Here is a 21,029-nt window from a genome sequence, read left to right as displayed (position 1 = left end):
GAGATCAATTAGGCGGAGCGAGAGCTTGAAGAGACGGAACAAGAGATGATTGAGGAGGAACCAGAGGTGCAGCTTCGAGAGTGAGAATGATGCGTGAAACGGGAAGAAAATGAAAATACTCACCACTTTGTATATTTGTAACGTTTGTATCTGATTTTTTTTTCTTTTTTTTTTTAAGTGTCTTTGCTAACATTTATTTTACAAGTGTTGCTAACAAAGTAACAATATATTTTTGTTAGTATAACTAACATTTTAAAAAGTGTTAGTTAAAAAATGTTAGTAAATGTCTAAATTCTAGTAGTGTGTGTGTTGCTTTCGATAATGAATGCGAAAGTGATGTTATCATATTTGCATGCAAGTGGCCTACTTTTTCATTATTTCACTCACTTTAATTTATATCTTTATTAATTATGAATTTATGATACAATACGATTGACAACTATGTTAGCTGGCAATGCTAGATTGAACAAAGAAATTTAGAGAATAAGAAAAAAAGAAGAAAAAATGAATGAAAATTTGTAGTTCCATCCTCCATAACCACCACCATCTTTAGGGATTAAAAGGGTGGTTGAAAATGAGAATTTGGTAGTTTTGTTGTTAGATTTACAAGTGGTTGAAAATGAGAATTTGGTGGTTTTGTTGTTAGATTTACAAGTGGACAAAAGCCCAGTGTAGTGAAGCGTTTTGTGTTGCTTTCGATAATGAATGCAAAAGTGAAGTTATCATATTTGTATGCGCGAAGTGGCCTACTTTTTTATTATTTCACTCACTTTTATGTTCTTGTTAATTATGAATTTATGATACAATACAATTGACAACTATGTTAACTGTCAATGCTAAGATTAAACAAAGAAGTTTAGAGAAAAATGTTGTTGGGCTTGGACTTGGTCGGTTAGTGCTCCTGTTTTCCAATATAGCAAAAATTTGACTGGTGTGGTGGTCATAATTGGCAATATTATTTGAATATAATCAAAATAAATATAAATTTTTTTAAAAATTAATTTGTAATTAGTTAAGAATAGTCAAAATTTTTGAATCAATTTGATCAAGTGAAGAGGAATAATAAAAATATGAGATATTTATGTTTTTTTTTTTTGTCAAAGATAAGGAGACTCAAACTTGCGACCTCTTAAATGAGTACATGGAGATTATGCCATTTGAACTATAACTTATTGGCGTAAGATATTTAGTTAGAGTTTAAGAACATGAAGAAATGTCATCAAATATGATATCTCTAACGACTTTTTTTAATGTAGAAATTTCATATTATTTGATTTGAGCCTTTCATGATTTTTTTATGTATGTCAGTATGTGTAGATTTTTTTTTTATTTGTTTTTATGATTGACCTATTTTTATATTTCCTTTTTTTTTTTAATCTAATATGTTTTCTTTTACATATTAGCACAAAAAAAGTGTCTTTTTGTTTTTTGAATTATTGAAAATAAATTGTAAAAATATTTGATGAAATACATTAATTTTTCAAATGATTGAGAAAGGAGAACTCTTCTACTTATCCCAAAAAAAAAAGGAAGAAATTGTGTTAGTTGGGGCACATATAAGGATGGTAGGATTATTCTTCAATTCTAAAATATGTATTGCTAGAATAGAAAAAGAAAAAAAGAAATATGGAAGGTTATACAAGCTAAGTGTGATTATTGAAGGAAAATGGATGTGTAATGTACAAAATACACATAATAAATTAAATCCTAGTTAGCTGCGTATAACACAATTAAGAGAATTAAAGTTAATTACTCTATGTGTATATATATCTTTTCATAGCTCTTGGTGAGCAACAAGGTGATGTTGTTGTGTGTTCCAACATTCTTTGAAGCTAATTAAGCTCTGAATCCAAACATCATCAGCTACAAAAGCATCAGAATCATTGTTGCGGTGCCATGACCAGTGTGCATGTGTTTCGTTCACTATTCTCAACCTTCCATGACCAAAGCTTGCTTCCCTATACAATGAGAGTGGACTTACCGGCTTCTTATACCTATATTATTATATTCCATCAAAAATCACAATTGATTAACAACCCTATAATAATAATAATAATAATAATAATAATAATAATAATAATAATAATAATAATAATAATAATAATCATTTGCTATTACTATAAGTGTGTTTTGAGCATTGAAATTACGGAAAATTAACTTAATTAATCAATAGTAATAGTTAGTATCTCACGATAATGCAAGTCCTTCACGATTTCCTCCATCTCCAATTGTCACGTACATTGGACCACATGGATCCACATTATTGTCATAAACCCTAGTCTGTAAACAAATAATAATAATCCAAACATAATTTAAAGGTATTTCAACAAAATTTTTTATGGTATTAATATATATAGAATCAAGCTCCTTTGAAAAAATAAAAAAAATAAGACTCTAATTATCATATCATCCTTGAATCAAGATTGTACGAATCTCGCATAATAAACTCACAAATTTAATAGTGTCTAACTTCTTATTTTATCATTTTATAAATTTTTTATTTTAAAATATTATTTTTTAATAAATAAATATTATATGAGTTTAACTAAAGAGCTTACTTTTTTGTTAATATTAGTAAATTGTATTTAAAAAATAATTTTATAATAATAAATTTTTTTATTATTGTTAACTAATTAAAAATTAATTTTTAAAAAATTTTATATTTATTTTGATTATATTGAAATAACATTAGTCTATATGAAATATGGTGTAAACTCATGTGCAGTCGACTTCACGTGAAGTTGATAGCAGTCGACTTTACGTGAAGTTGTTAACTGAAATATATATCAACTTCACGTGAAGTCGACTGCACCTAAGTTTACACCATGAAATATATGTATGATTATTATGACTTACAAAGCGTTCATATGCATGAACATGGCCAGCAAAGACCAAGTCAACACAAGCCTCATAAAGCAAAACCTCCATGGATTTTCTCATGCTTTCACCTTCACCTTGATGTGCCTCATTCGTGTTATACCAAGGTGCATGCAACAACACAACCACCCATGGAGTCCTCTTCCTATCAACCTTCCCCAAGTCATTTACAAGCCACGTGTACTGCTCTGATTGGTCATCAAAATCAGTGTATGACCCCAACATAATAATGTGGGTCCCAGAAACCTCAAAGGAATAGTAGAGGTTTGAGTTGGACCCACTTTCTTTGTGGGGATTGGGCCAGCGGGAGTTGTAGGCCTTGAAACCGGTTGGTTCGGTAATCGGTAAGATCTCAACTTCGTGGTTGCCTTGAGTGACCATCCATGGTCTCTGGCTGGCGTATGGTTCCACCAGGCGACCGAAGGAATCCCATAGTGGTTGCTGTGTGTCAGCATAGGATAGGTCACCCGGTAATAAAAACACATCATAGTCTTTGCTGTTAACATGTTTTAAGGTTGATGCTGTCCATTCTGTTTGTCCCAAGTCACCTACATCATGCAGAAAATATTTTGTTCTCAATGTTACTCAATCGAAGTTCTTTTCTTTTAAAAAAATCTTAAACATTTGAAATAATTTGTAATATATTAATTGAGTTTAATTTTTATGCATTTTACACCATCGTGCAATATGTCTTTTTGAATGATCATTTACGTAGTCAATATAAAATATAATTATTTTTACTGATATGACATTACGTAATTGAATACACATATAAAGTTACTTTACGCAGATAGTGTATCAAAATTAAATTTATATTAATTTATCTAAATGAATCATTATCTTAGACAAAAATAATAGCATATAGATATTTTCTTCACCAGCATATCTCAACTTAGTAAATTAATGACTAATTTTTTGTAGAGTTAAATTTTATTTAAAAATTGAATTAATAAATTATTACATATATAAAATAATATTTAAATTTATGATATTTATTTAAATGAATGAGTAAGCTTATATTTGGTTATGGTAGTTGATTATTGTATGGGAAAATTTTTAAGTGTACCGTCATACCGATGTTTTAGTTATTTTTAATCATTGATCTTAATTATAAAAAATATATATAATATATATAATTAAGATCAACGGTTAAAAATCATTGATATACCAGTAGAATGGCATACTTGAAAATTTTTCTATTGTATGTAATATATAGTACTTGCCGCATCTAATTTTATGAACTGACAAGTACCTTAAAGCCCTGAAAGTGTTATTATTCTTTGATGACCATATCCTATGTCCTAGCTAGTGACCTTTCTGAAATGCCAAGGCCACCTTAATTTGCTTTGGATTTAAGCAGACATTGATCACCTCCCTTCTAAGGAATCTAAATGATTAAGAATTATCCTAAAACCTTTTTTTCAAAAAAAAAAAAAAAAACAAAAAAAAAACAAAAGAAGTTTTTTAGCTACTTAGGAGCTTAACTATTTTTTAGAGGGATGAAATTTAGGAGCTTTACTTGATAATGGAATATTTAAGTGCTTGATCTCCGAATAAAGAAAAAAAAAGGCTTAATTGTTATATTAACAATTATCCATGTTAAAAATAAAGAAGATGTTAAAAAATTCCATACAAAACAAAATTATTATTTCCTATGAAATCAAATTGATAAATAAAAGAATAAAAAAATTATTTTCTTAAAATTATTTATATATCTCTCTCTAAAAATTTAAATTTTTAAAAATAATTTTATGATATATAATAAAAAACAAATTAATGTGTGGATGAAGCAATTAAATTACCTACAACCGCAAATTCAATGGGGAAATTGAGTGGAGGAGTCTTGAAGGAAAACTCAGGGCCCAAACCACCACACCTATAGAAGTAATTGGTATTGGGCTTCAAAGGCCCAATAACCACATGGTGGATCTTCCCTGATTGGTACATGAAATAATTGTATGAAGTGTGTTCCCCCTTTGATTTTGCTTCATATTCTCCTCCTTGTTTTGTTCCATACTCCACCACTGATCTTGCATGCTTGTCTTCTGTTACCCATGACACTCTCATGTGATCTTTCCCCACCAATGATATGTGAACCTACAACATATATCAATATCACAATATGATGAATAATTAGGGTTCTTATTCAAGTTTGGTTTGTTGATAAATTGTTAAAGTGTATAAAAAGTGTATTACTCTTGTTTTGTTCAAGGTGGAAACTCAGATACAGTCAACTTTACGTAAAGTTGATAACTGAGAACCGTTAGATGAAAATTTAGTCAAATTATTCAAATCATTTAACGATTTTCAGCTGTCAACTTCACATAAAGTTGACTGCACCTGAGTTTTCACTTTTGTTCAATTAGGGTTTTTATTTGCCTAGATTCAAGCCTATACTAGGAATACTATTGTAATCTTTTAGTATCCTTGCTCTTTCATATGGTTTTCCAATACTTTTGACTATTTATATATTCTATTTAACTGTCGCTTCCACTTTTGAATTTCATTAAAAAACCAATGTTTTATTATTTAGATATATTCATTTTTTAATAAACCTAAAAAATAAAAGAGACCGTTATTTTAAAACAAAAAAAAAAGTAGTATTTTCAGCCTTTTAAATTTAAATTTAAAAAATACCTAATTTGATTAATTTTATTTAGATATTATTTATTAGAATACTATCTTTATCTTCTCACTTTTACAAAATACTATAATAAAAAATAAAATAAAAATATTTATATCAAGTTATAATGATTAAACTTTTATTTTTGACCTCTTAAGAACTAAAATAAACATATAAACTTTAACAAACTTACACAATTAATATAGTAACACATGTCAAAAATTGATATAAGTACTAAAAACTAATTCTCACCCAAGAGAGCAAAAAAAATGCATGAAATTGGAGAGACACATGAAGTGATTAATTATCGTTTATGATTTTTAACAATAAATTAAAACCAACCTGTTGAGGTTCAGAATCTGAGCGTTCATGGGGAGTGAAAATAAATTGACCAGAAGGTTGGCGAGAAAAAGATTTCTCCTGTGATTGTATGATCTGTGGGAATAATAATAAAAGGAAGGAAAATAATTGAAGGAGAAGAGAATTATTATTCCTAATCATTTTGTTGTTTTGGCCTTCCATTTTGTTTAACCAATTCTTTCTCTTCAATTTGTATGTATATATATAAGGTTGTAGTAGTCTTGTATTAGTGATACAAGGTATCATCAAATTAATAAAATAATGTAACTGAAAATTGAGTTTAATTTGTGTGGAGGGTGTGTGATTGCAATGGCGTCAAGCAATTTCCAATTTGAAAAAAAAAATGGTGAAATGAGTTGGATAATCTTACAGCAAAGATCAATAATCCTCATTGGCTTACTATTCCTTGCTTCTCTTCCACGCACACATAACATTATCATTTTTAATGCAAGGAGATTAATAAAATATAAAGTGGAAACTCAGCTGCAGTTGACTTCACATGAAGTTGATATCTGAGAACTGTTAAATGATTTGACTGATTTGACTAAATTTTCATCTAACAGCTCTCAGATATCAACTTTACGTGAAGTCGACTTCACCTGAGTTTTTATCAAAATATAAATATACCAAAATGAAACAGTAATATGATTTACTCCAAAAATATTAGGTTATGTAATAATTTCATCATTTTTAAATAAGTTATAATGAATATAACTAGAAAATTAATTATTTTTCAGTTAATATCAGTTATTTTTTATTTAAAAAATTTAAGTTTTAAATAATAAATTATAAAAAACTAAGAATTAAAAAATTAATTTTATGATAAAACGGTTTTAACCGTCGCTAAAATATGATTCTCTTGTATAGTGATAGTTTGTGTTAGTTATTTTTCTTTAATTAGTTACTTGATTAGCTTATTAAGTATGTAGCAATAGTATATGTACGAAAGACTGTAAACTATTGTATTTAAGATCATGTTACGTATCATGTAAACAAAGACTTTGGAAATTCTATGTTAATTAACATACTCTCAACAAGATCGTTATTTATTTTGTTGGAATATCCATATATCTTTCCGAATATACTTCAAGAAATAAATAACCGAAAAAACACATGGTTATTCAGAAAGAGACTAAGAGCTAGAGTAGAAAATTGTCCATTTTAATAAATTTAGAATATTGATATATTAAAATCTTGAGTTCACATTTTGAAAAGGAGAATATTGTTGCACAAATTATCTTTTTTTTTTGGTATTCTCTCACCTGATACGTCAAAAACTAATTCGTTGCAAATTTGAACTCCATTTAAGAATTTGTTAGTGGTCAATAAATTACTGCAAGCGCAAAAGGATATTCGAATTTTCGACACTTATTTAAATGGACTAATAAACTAACTATTAGACCAATCCAATTTAAACAAAACTATATCTGATAACAAATAAATTTTTTTCTTGGGTATTACCAATAATGAATAGGTATACTGGTATAGACATGGTTGTGTACAAAACAAAAACCTAATAATTTGGCATGACATTTAATTTTTGGTAAAAGCCCAAATACAACTTATAGCACAAAGGTGAGGTCTAACCATCTTGAACAAAAGAGGCCAGAACAAAAAGAAAATCTTGAACAAAAAAAAAAAACCCTCTCAACATAAATGAGATATCCAAGACTGCAATAGTGTATTTTTTAACCAATTTAGGTTGATCGAGTAGTCAATTCATTTGTCTGTTTAAAACTTTAAACAGGTGTTAGGAGTTTAAATTCTGTTTGTGCATGTAGCAACCTTTTGGTCAGCGACAGACCTTCAAATAGAGTTCAGATACGCGACGGATTAGTCCTTAGTCTGTTGGATAACAACAAAGTGTATTTTTTTGAAAGTCTAACTTATATTCTCATTAATCTATTATTCATAAAAAATAATATATAACAAATATTACTGTGCACGAAGTTATATTTAATTTATTGTTCACGGGGTAAATTTAAAGGTGAATGTATGATTTGACATAAAATAAATGATAAAGTGTGACATATAAATTAAGTAAATGTTCTCTCATCCTCTCCAATAATATTATATTAAAATGAGTTGACTTCAACAAAAAGATGATACACTATTTCTCTGTTCTTTTTGGATAGAGAGCAATTAACATATCTCAAAGCATTAATTAGCAAATGGCATATCAATCCCATTAAACAATGAAGAATGAAGCATTATATTATTGAACCCTAAAATATAAAACTTGAAGCATAACTACTCATCTCATTAATTATTCTCATCAATATAGTTACTGTTTCTAGTTGATAAAGCATAATTCCCCTGCTTCCCTATTAGTAATACTATGCCATTCATTCATTCATTCATAGCTATCTAGGGTTGCAATAATAATTTCCCATGTGGTAATTAATTAAAGGCATTTTTGTTCCTTTCTTTATGCATCCTAAAACACTAGCAAATTTCCTTTTAGTACTATAACGATGTTGTTTTACAAATAAGTCAAATATATTATTATTATTATTGTTGATGTTCTTCAATTTGTTTTTGTTATTGAGCATTATTTAACTGTTGATGTGACATTAAATCTTTTTGAGTTGACAACTAGTTTACTCTACCAAATATAATTGGATAAAATTGTAACATTAATAATCTGCATTGGACCCCTTTCATTGATGATGATGGACGAAAGCATAACAATATTAATATGAGTAAATGTTTTTTTCGGTCTTTAACTATTTGTTCGATGGACTTCGTACCTCCTAATATAAATATAAAAACCTAAATTAGTTCCTATCTACTTTACTATATATACGTTCCAATCCCTCAACCAATTTCAAATAGGTCATTTGCTGATGTGTCAATAATTTATCTCTACAATAATGAAAAAGATGGCTAAGAAAGTGATTGACACGTCAGCAAATGACCTGCTCGAAACCGGTTACAAAAACTGGAACATACATATATCAAAGTAGATAGGAATCGATTTGAATTTTTATATTTGTTAGGAGGTGCGAAGTCCATTGAACAAATGATTAGGGACCGAAAAGAGTATTTACTCTATTAATATTAATGAATTTCTAAAAGGGTGAATCATTTTTATTAAAGAGATGTGATTTTCTTTTCCTCCACCTCCTCATATGCATGGCTTTAATATATTAAAAAAAAATATAATGGAGGATATTATTTAATTATTACAACAACCTATGGCATCAATATACTTCAATAGAAAAGCATTGGTAATATTTATTTTGGATGCAATAATTTATAAAAATAGATTTTTTTTTTTTTTTTTCATTTGGAAACTCCTACCATGCTCGTTTCTAGGATACTTTAATTCCAAAGAGTTTTTGTATATACCCTTATTAATTGGAGGTGAACTAGCATAGGGACAATGCAACATTTTCAAAGAAGCAAGAATATTCTCTTGAAATAAATAAACATGGTAAAAAGTCCCACATCAAGTATAGTTATTAAGGGCATGGATAAGCTAAGTCTATCCATATACAGATCATTTATGTTAGAAAAGATAAGAGAGAACAATAAAAAAAATTGTGTGTAATCAAGTTGTATTGTTAATGATACAATATAAAAAAATATCTATAAATATTAAGAGAATCGATATAATAAAAATATAATATTTTATAATAAATATTCAGATATACTAAATAATTATAATAAAAGTTAATTGATCCTAATATATTCTGACAATTTATATATACAATAATAAAAAAGTTTAATTTTAATATATTAATAACAATATAAATTTATTTATGTAGTATTTATGAGAAATATTTTATTTACATTTTTACTGTATTGAAATTAAGTTCTAATAAAATTCAAATCTATAATCTTACATATACTAATATATACCTATTTTTTGCCATGTTATATACACTATGAAATAAATCAACTTAGATTAATTTAATAGTTGGCTCACTATTTATTTAAACAAGTGTTAAGGGTTCAAACTGCTTTATGCATATAATAATCTATTGGTCTGTAATAAATCATTAATTAAATGAAGTTTCGATACACAACGAATTAATATTTGACCTATCGAACGGCAGAATACTATGCGAAAACAAAAAATATATATATACTATAAGATAATTCGGTTTTACCATTCAAAATTTAATTATGCTACTATTCAAAATTTTTACCATTAGACTGCTCATAATGATTTAATAATTAGGCTTTTTTTCATTCCCCCCTTTTCATATTCTTACAAATTTAAACAACAATATATATATATATAGGCCTTTATTTCTTCTAACAAATTTCAACTTATAAATTGCTTAGTCTTATAGTTATAGAAAGTATTCAAGATTGTGATGCATAGATTAATCCTTTGTTGTACTATAAATGCGGCTCATGTCTTAAAGAAGGAAAGAAAGCGTGCCTTATATCTGAAAAGGCTAAATCTAGGTGAGAACAAGACAAAATTTTGTTTTTGCCTAAAATATGCAAAATAATAAAAAAAAAATACAAAAACATATAGAAAATTGTCTTTCATTTTATTTTTAAAAGAACTTATAGATAGTTCATCTACAAATGTAACAAACTCTCTTTTCTACACATGCAACCTAGTTGGTAGTTAAGATGAAAGTTTTGAGTAAAGAGAATTTGTTGTGATCCTCTCATTATTCATACTTATTTACTTGAGCAAAATAATTTAATCCAATAAATATTCTCTTATATATTAAATTTGATTTGGTAATGACATTTTAAAAACCAAAAGCACATAAAAAAGTAATAATTAAGAATCTTAATTTATCATTTTAATTATATTTTTAATATTTGAATAAATAAAATTTTAAATTTTTAGAAAAATATTTAAAATTTTTTTATTTAAAATTAAAAAATAAATTATAACTCTCCATCATTTTCCATTTATAAATATTCAAATGATAAATTTACTTAAGGATCTTAGTAACATTTGGAAGAATTCAACTAGAGAATTATTTTTTTAATTAATATCAATTAATTTTTTTAACTTATTTTTTATTCTAATTTTTAAACCTTAAATAATCATAATTCTAAATTCTAAATTATTCAAAAACATAATAATTAAAAATATAATAGAAAATTAATATTAACTAATTAAAATATACTTATTCAATTTGCATGTGTGAACACAATACATTGAAGTATGTTTTTCCTACATATGTGGTCCCCCAAAGAGAGAGTCTTGTATGCCAACCCTAATTTTTCTTCTTTTTTTTTTTTGAAAAAAAAAAAGAGAAAAAAAAAGAGAAAAATCAAAGGCCTATATATAAGCTCACGTGTAGGGTTCAATGCACTTACGGACCGTAATAATGTAAAAATTCATCATTAGTAGTGCAGGGATTGGTATTATGTGAAATCATTGTAAATGACCTCAGAAAAAGAAGTAATGAAGGGATAGACTTAAAAGCTCTACTTTGCAACAATATAAATATTTATATATTCATTGATGAAGTCATGCATGCCATTTGCCCCTTCCCCTTGTTAAATGCCCTATTATTATTATTGTGTTTTTTAGTTTGACAAGATAAGGATTATTTCGTCGTGATTAGAATTTTATTTAAAGATTTATCGCTAACTAATAAATTATTGTATGTATAAGACAGAATTCAAACTCTCGACACTTGAGAAAATTAAATATCCTAGTATAGCCCATCTTCTTTTTCTCTTTATTACTTAATTTTCCTCTCTTTTTTCACTTTTTTTTTGAAAAAACTACAAATAGGATACTATTTTTTTTTTGTACATGTTCAATTTAGATTTAAAATTTTTAAAATATATAATAAATTTATATTTTAAAAATTTTTAAAAGTTATAAAATAGCTTTAAAAAGACATTTTGCTAATTTCGTTAAAATTTACATAAATTATTCTTTAATTAAATGGTACTTCTAACAGAGAAATTGACAAAAAAATAAAATTTTACTTTATTTGATAACTTTAGAATATTAAATTACACACTTTAAAAAAATTAAAATATAAATAAATTATAAATGAACTAAAGTTCAGCAGGATCATTTGCAATTTTCTCCCTTTTTATATTTTTTTTTTAATTTAATTTTGTTGCACATTAACTCATTACCCTGTGGGTCACATTAAGATCTTTGAATTGCCAATAGTATCACACGCTGAAGAATGATGAGAAAGATATAAGTAAGGGTGATGAAATTTCAAAGGCATTCACGTGTGTTGGTCCTTAGCTTGATGATGCTCCACAAAATAATAATAATAATAATAATAATAATAATAATAATAATAATAATAGTTTCCTTTGGTTTCTCATCACTACTGGGCTGATGCAATCATCTCCTATTCTCTTTTAATGTTTTTTCTTTTTTTCTTCTTTCCTTTTGGTGAAAAATAAAGATGGGTCATTACCACTCTGCATAATTGTAATTATAAGCAAGGTGTATGATGATGGGTATTCATGAGTGCCAGTTATATTTATGTGATCATATATATATAAATATAACTTTTTCTTAATAATACTAATTGAAATAATTATTTTTTAAAATCAATATTTTTAGAACACTAATTAATAAAAATCATGTAAAAAGATATTCACTAGTGGAAAAAAAAATAATGAGGACCCAATATATATTTTCATAAATATTGATATTCAATATACTTCATATATTTATATATTTATCATCATCATTGAAACTTTTGTTTTGGGTTTTTATTATTCCCTAAAAACCTTTTACTTTTGATTATTAAATTAGGTACTTATTATTAGCAAAAAAAAAAAAAAAGTTGAATTATTGATAATAAATTAAAAAAATAAATAAGGAAAGGGGTGATAGTGAATAGTGAATACTCAATATTTTGCAGGGGTAAAAGGAAAATGGGTTATTTAAGAGGGGGGTTTGAATGGATTATTACTACTAAGGGAGAAGAGAACCATTATTGTTGGGCCTTTGCCATCATTGTTTGTTTCTGACGAGATTTTATAACACCTTTTTTATTAGATTCACTCACGCATTTACACCAATTTACTGCCACAATTTTTTTTAGCCTTAGCCTTAGATAATAAGAGATACCCTTTTGCCTCCCTATGATTTCTTTCTTTGACTATATAATTATTATTATTTATGAAATTAATTTGATGAGATATGTGATATATGGAGTTGTTGACCAGAAGCACATGTTGGGATAGTGAATATGTTTTTATTGAACATGTCATCATAGGAATTAGGATAGCAACTCATGAAGGCTATAACTTTGAGTTGATTTTGCTTATTTTCACCATACACTTGGTGGTAGCTATATATGTCATTTTGAGGTCAAAAGAAGGGCCCATATCATTGCAATATGGACCTACAATTACAATATATATTTTTCTTTTACATATTTAAAGTCATATTCAAACCAACTTGAGTTGGTCGAGTGATCAGCTCACTTGTCCGCTGGAAATGGATTCTTTCCATTTTTTTAACAATTGAGAGAGTAAAGTGTGATCTTTCACCATTAATTTTATAAGTGGGACCAAGAATAAATATGAGAGAGGAAGCAATTAAAGGTTAGAGATCACACTTTACATTGTCAATTTTTTTTAACAATTGAGAGGATCCATTTCCCTTGTCCGCTTAAACAAGTGTTGGGAGTTCGAATCCCGCCTTACAGACCTATTGGGTTGCGGGATATTGTGAAAAACCCAAAATTAAAAAAAAAAAAGTCATATTCAAGAAATTATAGATAATGCATTTTGTTTTTTTGTTTTTTCATAAATTTTTATTGTTTAAAAGTCCTAGATGATTATTTATATCGGATAAATTGATATTTCTATCATTTTAAATGTCAAATTGATTTGGAATAAATTTTGTTAGTTGTTTATTTAATTTGTCAAATACGCATATTAAATTTGATGAAAAATAATAGAGGAATTAATCTGTCGGATAGAAGTAAAAATTTATTAAAAATTAAAATATTTAATTTAAAATTAATTAGAGATTAATTTAAATATTTATTTATTTTTTATTTGTTCAAATTAAAGCTTAGATAGCTTAGGCATCACTCATCTTATTAATCTTAAAGACATATATTTCGAGGTTGTTTAATAACTTAGTAATTATCCATGACAAAAAATAATTCTCATTTAACAATGAGAATCGAACTCAAACTTTTATATAATTTAATATTAATTGTATTAATTATTTTTTTTATAATAAAACTCGTTTTGTATTTGATAATATATAACTTAGTCTTACTAAACTTTTTCAAAATATGGGGACTATATATAGTATTTGCGAATCTCACAACAATTTTATTATAAAATAATATACAAATTGGTTAGATATTGGTAAAGGTGTTTAAATCTAAATCGATCCAAATTAAACTGCTTATTCAATTCAATCTAAACAAAAAAGTAATTAAAATCATACTAAGTTGGATTTGATTGAATTTTATTTTTGGCAAACCACATAGATTGGTAGATCAAATTTCGAATCTACTTCTCAAAACAAATTTAAATTGCACAATGTGTTAGAATATTATTATTTTATTATTATATTTAAAATTTACTTATAATATATTTAATTTGTTATAAAATATTTAGGGCAATTTACCATATTAATAAACAAGCATCCAAATTTACCATAATACACATTTTGCAAAATAGATACCGAAATACATTTTTTTCATAAACTATGTAAACTGCGATAGGAGTCTCGCGGTTTACGAATGCACGAAATCTATTATAGGGGTCTAGCGGTTTATGCTTTAGTGTAGACGTAGTTCATTTTACATGGAGGATGAGTTTTTTGAAGAAACTTTGGTTTGCATTTTTTATGTATGGTGCAACATAGGTTGGTGTTTTGATTTAATTAAAATTAGTCTCTTGAACTCATAGAATTACCAACAAAATTAGAAATAGGAACAGTACGCACAATTAAAACAGGAAGTACAATTTTACTTAACAGTAAGTACAACTAAAACAGGACAAAAATACAAATAAGAAAAGAAAAATGAAAGCTAATTATGACGGCCTAATGACACCTATGCCTCGACACTGGGGCGGATCCTCGCTGAGGGCAAGTCATGCGAGTGTGTCCTGTCTGTCTACATAGCCCACATCGCTTCGGCCGACTAGTATCGGCCTCATTCATGGTGTTACGGATTCTTGTTGACCTGGGTCGCCCTTCTCTGGCATGTCTCATATTAGGATCAGGAACGATAGTAGGACCGGCGTACGGTGGCCACAGACCCTCTGGAATAGGGGGTAAAAATCCCATCCGGTATACGCTGAATACTTTACTCATGGTATAAACCTCATGGACGTACGTAGCCTAGTCTAACCGGAGAAGTCTTCAACAAAGCTATGAAACCGTCCATCGTTGTTTGCATCCCAAGGATCCACCGGGACAACTCAGCATACGACTCTTCCCAATCCCCGTAAATCTGTGCGACTACATTCTGCTTTGCCTTCCACACCTTCCTATAATTAGGCCGAAATTCGTAGGTTGACTCAGTAGCTTCCTGCAACACCTTTACCGTAACTGCTGCATCTGCCCTAACCAACGGATAGATCCTCGCACAAATCACGTTGTAATCAAGCTGTCGGTGGTCGCTCGAAATCGAAGTGGCCAGGCAAGTGTGGGCTCCGTTGTACCTTCTAACCTCTCAGTTACCCTTGCGCTGGCGAAATGCCGCGCGGACCATCCATGTGCAGCTGTTTCCAAACTCCTTGCATCTCCCAACATACTTCAGATGATCTGATTCCATAACCCGATACTGAACTCCACGACGAATGCTATTATCCTTAACACTCATCACAGCTTCCTCCTTAGTATGGAAAGACTGGCCAATCTGAAATTACCCAGAAGTAATACCCTCGTGTAATCCTTGACCTCCGAAGGTGTGTGCCTCATCCGGTTCTTGACTCACTGCTTGCAGGTTCAGCGTTGAGAAATGGGGCGGTTGTTGGTGGGACCCAGAATTGGATGGCCCCTGAGGTGCAGGTGGGGCCATCGGAGTCTCCTCCTCACTATCCCCGATATGTGATCGGGCTCATCGTCCGAATCATCTTCCCGCATCGCGTCCTCAACGTGATCCAATTCACCACTACCAACAAGACCAGTAATTAAACTAGGTGTTCTAGTTGCCGGTGGTAGAACAAGTAAAGATGCAGCTAAGAGACAACCGGCTGCAACAACAGGCATCGAAGTAGAAGCACCCCCTACCGTCGTCGACTGGGGATTTGGCGCTGAAGCCCCTGAACTATCAACACGGTCTTCCAACTTAGCAAACAACTCGTGTATTCTCACCTCCAGAAAATTACGTCGACAATGAAACAAGACCTCCATGTCTTCATCCGATCCTATCACAAATGTTTCAAATTGCACACCACTTGACACGACCGCCATCGAAATCTTGTAGAACACCTTCTTCACCAACTTAACCCCACACAACCCTGCCTTCTGCAATATGTTCTTCTTTAGATCCGACAAAGTATCAGTCGAACGGATAAACACGCTCAGCGGTTCTTTAACAGTGAACTTAACACCATGCCTATTACTTTTTTTTATTATTTTACCAGAGCGGTGGACTAGAATCAACAAGATCTCCTCACTATCCATTCGTGAAAGTGTGAAAATGACTCACCGCAAATGCCCCACTCTCTATCTAGAGTGGTATATATAGGCGAATTTGACAAAACATAAACCGCTAGACCCCTGTAGCAGTTTTATGCACGTTTGCAAAATACACATAAATCGTGACACCCCTACCGCAGATTATGTAATGCGTTGCTTCGAGCGTAAACCGCGATACCTCTGTAGCGGATTACGTTGCATTCGTAAACCGCGGAACCCCTCTCGCGGTTTACATAGTTTATGAAAAAAATGCATTTCAGTATCTATTTTACAAAATGTGTATTGTGGTAAATTTGGATGCTTCTTTATTTAATATGATAAATTGCCCAAATTTTTATGCTATTCATGTATTATTATTATTATTATTATTATTATTATTATTTAGTGAATATTTTATAAATTTAAAATGAGTTTTATTTATTTATTTTAACTAACTTATAATTTATTTCTATTATTATATTATTGTTGTTGTTTTTTAAGATATTATTGAGACTTGTTATGGCATTGTTAGTTATTTAAAATTTAATGTTAAAATGTGTTATATGTATTTAATTTTTTTAATTTATAAACTTACAAATTTAATCCAATTCTAACCGTTTGAAATTAAATTCGATTTTTTAAAAAATTATTAAATACAAATCACACCGCAAATAAAATTATTATTCGAATCGAATAAATTATTAATTTAAGATTGATCCAAATCGCACCGCAAACACCCTCGATATTGGTATATGCAAGCAAAAAATTCTTGAAAAAATGTCATGAATTTTCGGGCAAACTTGTTATGCAGAGCACGAGGATATGGCTAGGTGCTAGGTAGGCACTAATGTGTTATGTTCCATTTGTGGGTAAAGGGAACATCACAAGAAAAAGTTTAGAACTCAAAACAGATAATCATTATAAGAGATAATTTTAGGTGCATGGTAGTTGTAGTCATAAATTTTCGGGTTCCAACATACTATTTCTGTATATGATTAAATATTTTAAATATCAACAAGTCTAACTTTAACACAAGTTTTTGGTTTAAGTGAATCTCAACCATATCCTTTGGATATAAATTATATTTCCTCTTCTTCTATAGTAGAAAATAAAAATATTAAATGTAAAAATAAATTAAACTTAAGGCAAATTCACATATGTATTAATTTTATATTAGCTCTCATGTATTAAGAAAAAAAAAGGATGAAATAGGAATTAAAATAATTCATTTTATTCCCGTCTAATTTTTTATATGGTTTTGTTTTATTTATTTTATTTACTTTAAAAAAAATAAAAGGTAAGTGCAATATAAACCAAACACACTAATATGAGTTAGTTGACCTAATAGTAGCTTGCATATATATATATATATATATATATGAGTTGTCATTTGAGTTTAAATATAAGATTTCATATGAATGGACCATATACCTAATAGTAGCCTGAATTTGTCTTACTCTATCATCTAAAGAAGGAGATGCCAAATCACTTTATCAACTGAACTAATTTCTTGAATTTTTTTTTTTTTTTGCTGAAAAGTATTTTAGTTTATATTATCACTCTTAATGTTATATAAATTAGCATTTTGATTGATTCTGTGGTGAATCATGAATTTTAATATGTATTTTTACTTTTTCTTTAAGAAATACATTTTGATCTCACTATGTAATCTTTTAAAAAAATATTATATGTAACCACTAAAGTAGCTACTATATATTTATGTATATTTATATATATTACTTTTTATATTTTTTTCAACTAAATAATCAGTCATCAGAATAATAATATATTATAATAATAAAATATGTAATAGACGGATAATTAAATTTTTTTACAGTAATATAATAAAAAAATTACGAGATATTAAATATATATATTTCTATACTAAATCATTGATTAGCAACTGATTTTTTATGTATATATAATTTTATTAGTTGTCCATGATATCTCCTATCTCAATAAGTAAATGACTAATTCGTTGTAGATTTGAGCTCCATTTAAGGATATATCGCTAGCTAATGAATTGCTATATACACAAGGCGAGATTCGAACTCTCGACACTTATTTAAGTTGACGAGTAAATTGACTACTCGACCAACCCAAATTAGTTCTATGTAATCATAATATAATTGTATTCTTTTATATATGAAGATAAAGGAACATAATCCTTAAGGACCAAAGGGTAATCTAGGAAAGAGCTAGCCCTAAACAGGGGACAACATAGTTTGATGCAAGAAAAGTCCTAAAACAGGGGAAGGCACTCATGAAGAGAAGAGGTAAGAGGTTAACACAAAAATTCACTCTAACCTGGGAAAATATTAGTAGACACAATCCAACATATTACCAACTGTCAACCATGATGTTCCACGTTATGCCACTCATAACCCATGAGGGTTTTTGGGTGCTGCTTGTCCCCTTCTCTTATTCCAACCTTTTCTTTCCTATTCCTCAAATTTACAACATAGAGTGCTTTAATTAACATAATACTACTAGGGTTTCCCTTATAATTACCATGATTATGTATTAAGGTAAAGTAAAACGACCATCAATTGTATCAACACTAGGGTTAGTCAAATGATAACTAAGTTATTATATTTTCAATAATTCTTATTTTAAGATATCGAAATAGAAAAAAATAATTTTGTTCGAAATGAATTAGATTATTAAGACGATAAAATAATTAACTTGGATTGGCTGAATAGTCAATTTACTCGTCTGGTTAAGTAAGTATCGAAAGTTCGAATCCTTTCTTATACTAAAATTTTAAGACAACTACTATACACCTAGGTTAATTGGTCAAAACATTATTGTTTAATTAATTTAATTAGCTCATAAGTCACATGTTATTATTGAGAAAGATAGGTCATTTTGGTTTCCAAGTGATGTTAATGCAAAACTCTCCATTAGGAGTAAGAATAGATTCTTATAAGGAGCATGTACTCTGTAACAAACTTTGCTTTAGTGGTATAATGACAATGCACAACACCCTCCCTTTTTTTTTTTATTCCTTTTTTGTGGCGGAACCCTTTTAATGATTTCACATTGAGTTTGTTTTTTAAAAGGAAAGTACTCCTCTAAATTTCTAATCCTAACACACCACATAGAAACAAAGAATAAATAGAGGGTTCTTGGCAAAAGCTACACCTCAGCTCTACTACACACATATAAAAGATTTTATATTTTCTTTCAAAAATAAAATATATAATGTAATCATTAAATATATTAGAAAAATTAAAAAAGTTTATACATATATAATTTAGTTTTTATCAACTATTAGTATAAAATAATTTTATACGTGCATTCAATTACGTAACGATATATCAACAAAAATAATTACATTATATATTAACAGCACAAATAATTTTCAAAAACAAATATAATTAAACGATTATACAAAATATTTTATTAAACCGTCAGTATATCAAAATTAAACTCGATCAGTCATAAACAAGCGGCAGTGTCTTCCTTTTCTGTTCAGGTCTCAATGCACACAAAAATCACCCATTTCAACAAAAGAAAAAGGAATAACATTACGGCAACTAAAATGATTACTACCAACACTTCCCAACACAAGAAAAATAAAAATTACAAAAGAAAATGATTGAAAGTGAAGAAAAAAATATATAATAGTAATTATGAAGGGCTAAAAAATAGAAGAAAATAATAATAAAAACAAGAGAGTAATTGATGATAGAGAGAGGGGGTGGTGAGTGAGTGAGTGATGGTGTGTTTTGGACCCAATCCAAACCATCATTGCATATCTTGGGACGGCCTAGCCCATCATCATTTTAGAAACCCCTAACTGAAAGCCCCCATTATTGTTCCTCTCATGTCCATTATGCCTTCATTTTATTCCCATATTGCCCTTACCACCTCTTCTCATACAAACAAACAAAATTAAAATATATTTTTTTTAGTAGAATCCCATGCTAATTAAGTATCCTCTTAGAAGCAATTTTATTCAAGTATTGGATATTTCATAAAAAGTTATGGTTCTTTCAGGCACCATTTTCTTTTCTTTATGAAAGATTTTAGAGGTCTTAATTAGTTAATTCATTCTTTTAATTATTTTCTTAATTTTTAAATATTATGTTTTAGGAGAATAATTAAAAATAAATTAAAATTCCTAATCATTACTCCTTTTTATATCTAAAGAAATTTTATAATACTTATCTTTTTATGTGAAAATTATAGCTAATATCACCCTATTTTGGTAGCAAATTTTTTCAAGAGATTTTAGTTGTCTAATATTTTTTCATTTTCAAAATCTTAGAAATGTCTTAAAATATTTATGGCAAATCTTTTTTCTTAGGATAAAGTATTATTTTGTTCTTCTAACATTTCAAATGTTCTATTGTCTTATTATTAAATATGACACGAACAATTAATATATTAAAAATATAATAACGTTCGATTTCAGTATGTAAATAAAATTGATCTTCCGATGATTACCAATATAAATTATTTTTCTTATACTTTGGAGCATTGATAATTGGTTACTAGAGACGCAAAAATAAAAAGATTTAACTTAACTAAAAATATTGTTAACGTTCACGTCACTCACTTAATTAATTATTTATATCAAATTTAAAAGTGAAATAATAT

At 28.4% G+C, this 21,029-nt stretch overlaps 2 protein-coding genes across 2 annotated transcripts; both read right to left on the bottom strand.

Annotated features, from left to right (window-relative positions):
• Positions 1-1,537: 1,537 nt before the first annotated feature.
• Positions 1,538-6,106, bottom strand: LOC107628618 (purple acid phosphatase 22). The gene is made up of 5 exons (XM_088505116.1): positions 5,843-6,106; positions 4,680-4,974; positions 2,857-3,425; positions 2,192-2,280; positions 1,538-1,994 (listed from the first exon to the last, which is right to left on the bottom strand). The coding sequence occupies exons 1-5, from the start codon at positions 6,104-6,106 to the stop codon at positions 1,775-1,777; spliced, it is 1,437 nt and encodes a 478-aa protein (XP_088361242.1). The 3' UTR covers positions 1,538-1,774.
• Positions 6,107-14,840: 8,734 nt separating this feature from the next.
• LOC107628052 (uncharacterized) lies at positions 14,841-16,430 on the bottom strand. Its single transcript, XM_016330857.1, has 4 exons — positions 15,840-16,430; positions 15,483-15,660; positions 15,180-15,359; positions 14,841-15,061 (listed from the first exon to the last, which is right to left on the bottom strand). Exons 1-4 carry the CDS (start codon positions 16,428-16,430, stop codon positions 14,841-14,843), a joined length of 1,170 nt encoding a protein of 389 aa, XP_016186343.1.
• Positions 16,431-21,029: the final 4,599 nt, after the last annotated feature.

Source organism: Arachis ipaensis, chromosome B2 (assembly GCF_059453495.1).
Source record: "Arachis ipaensis isolate K30076 ecotype BB chromosome B2, ASM5945349v1, whole genome shotgun sequence".
In the NCBI taxonomy this organism is placed as follows: Eukaryota; Viridiplantae; Streptophyta; class Magnoliopsida; order Fabales; family Fabaceae; genus Arachis; species Arachis ipaensis.
The sequence above is the reverse complement of the archived record's forward strand: the minus strand, read 5'-3'. Positions and strand labels throughout refer to the sequence as shown.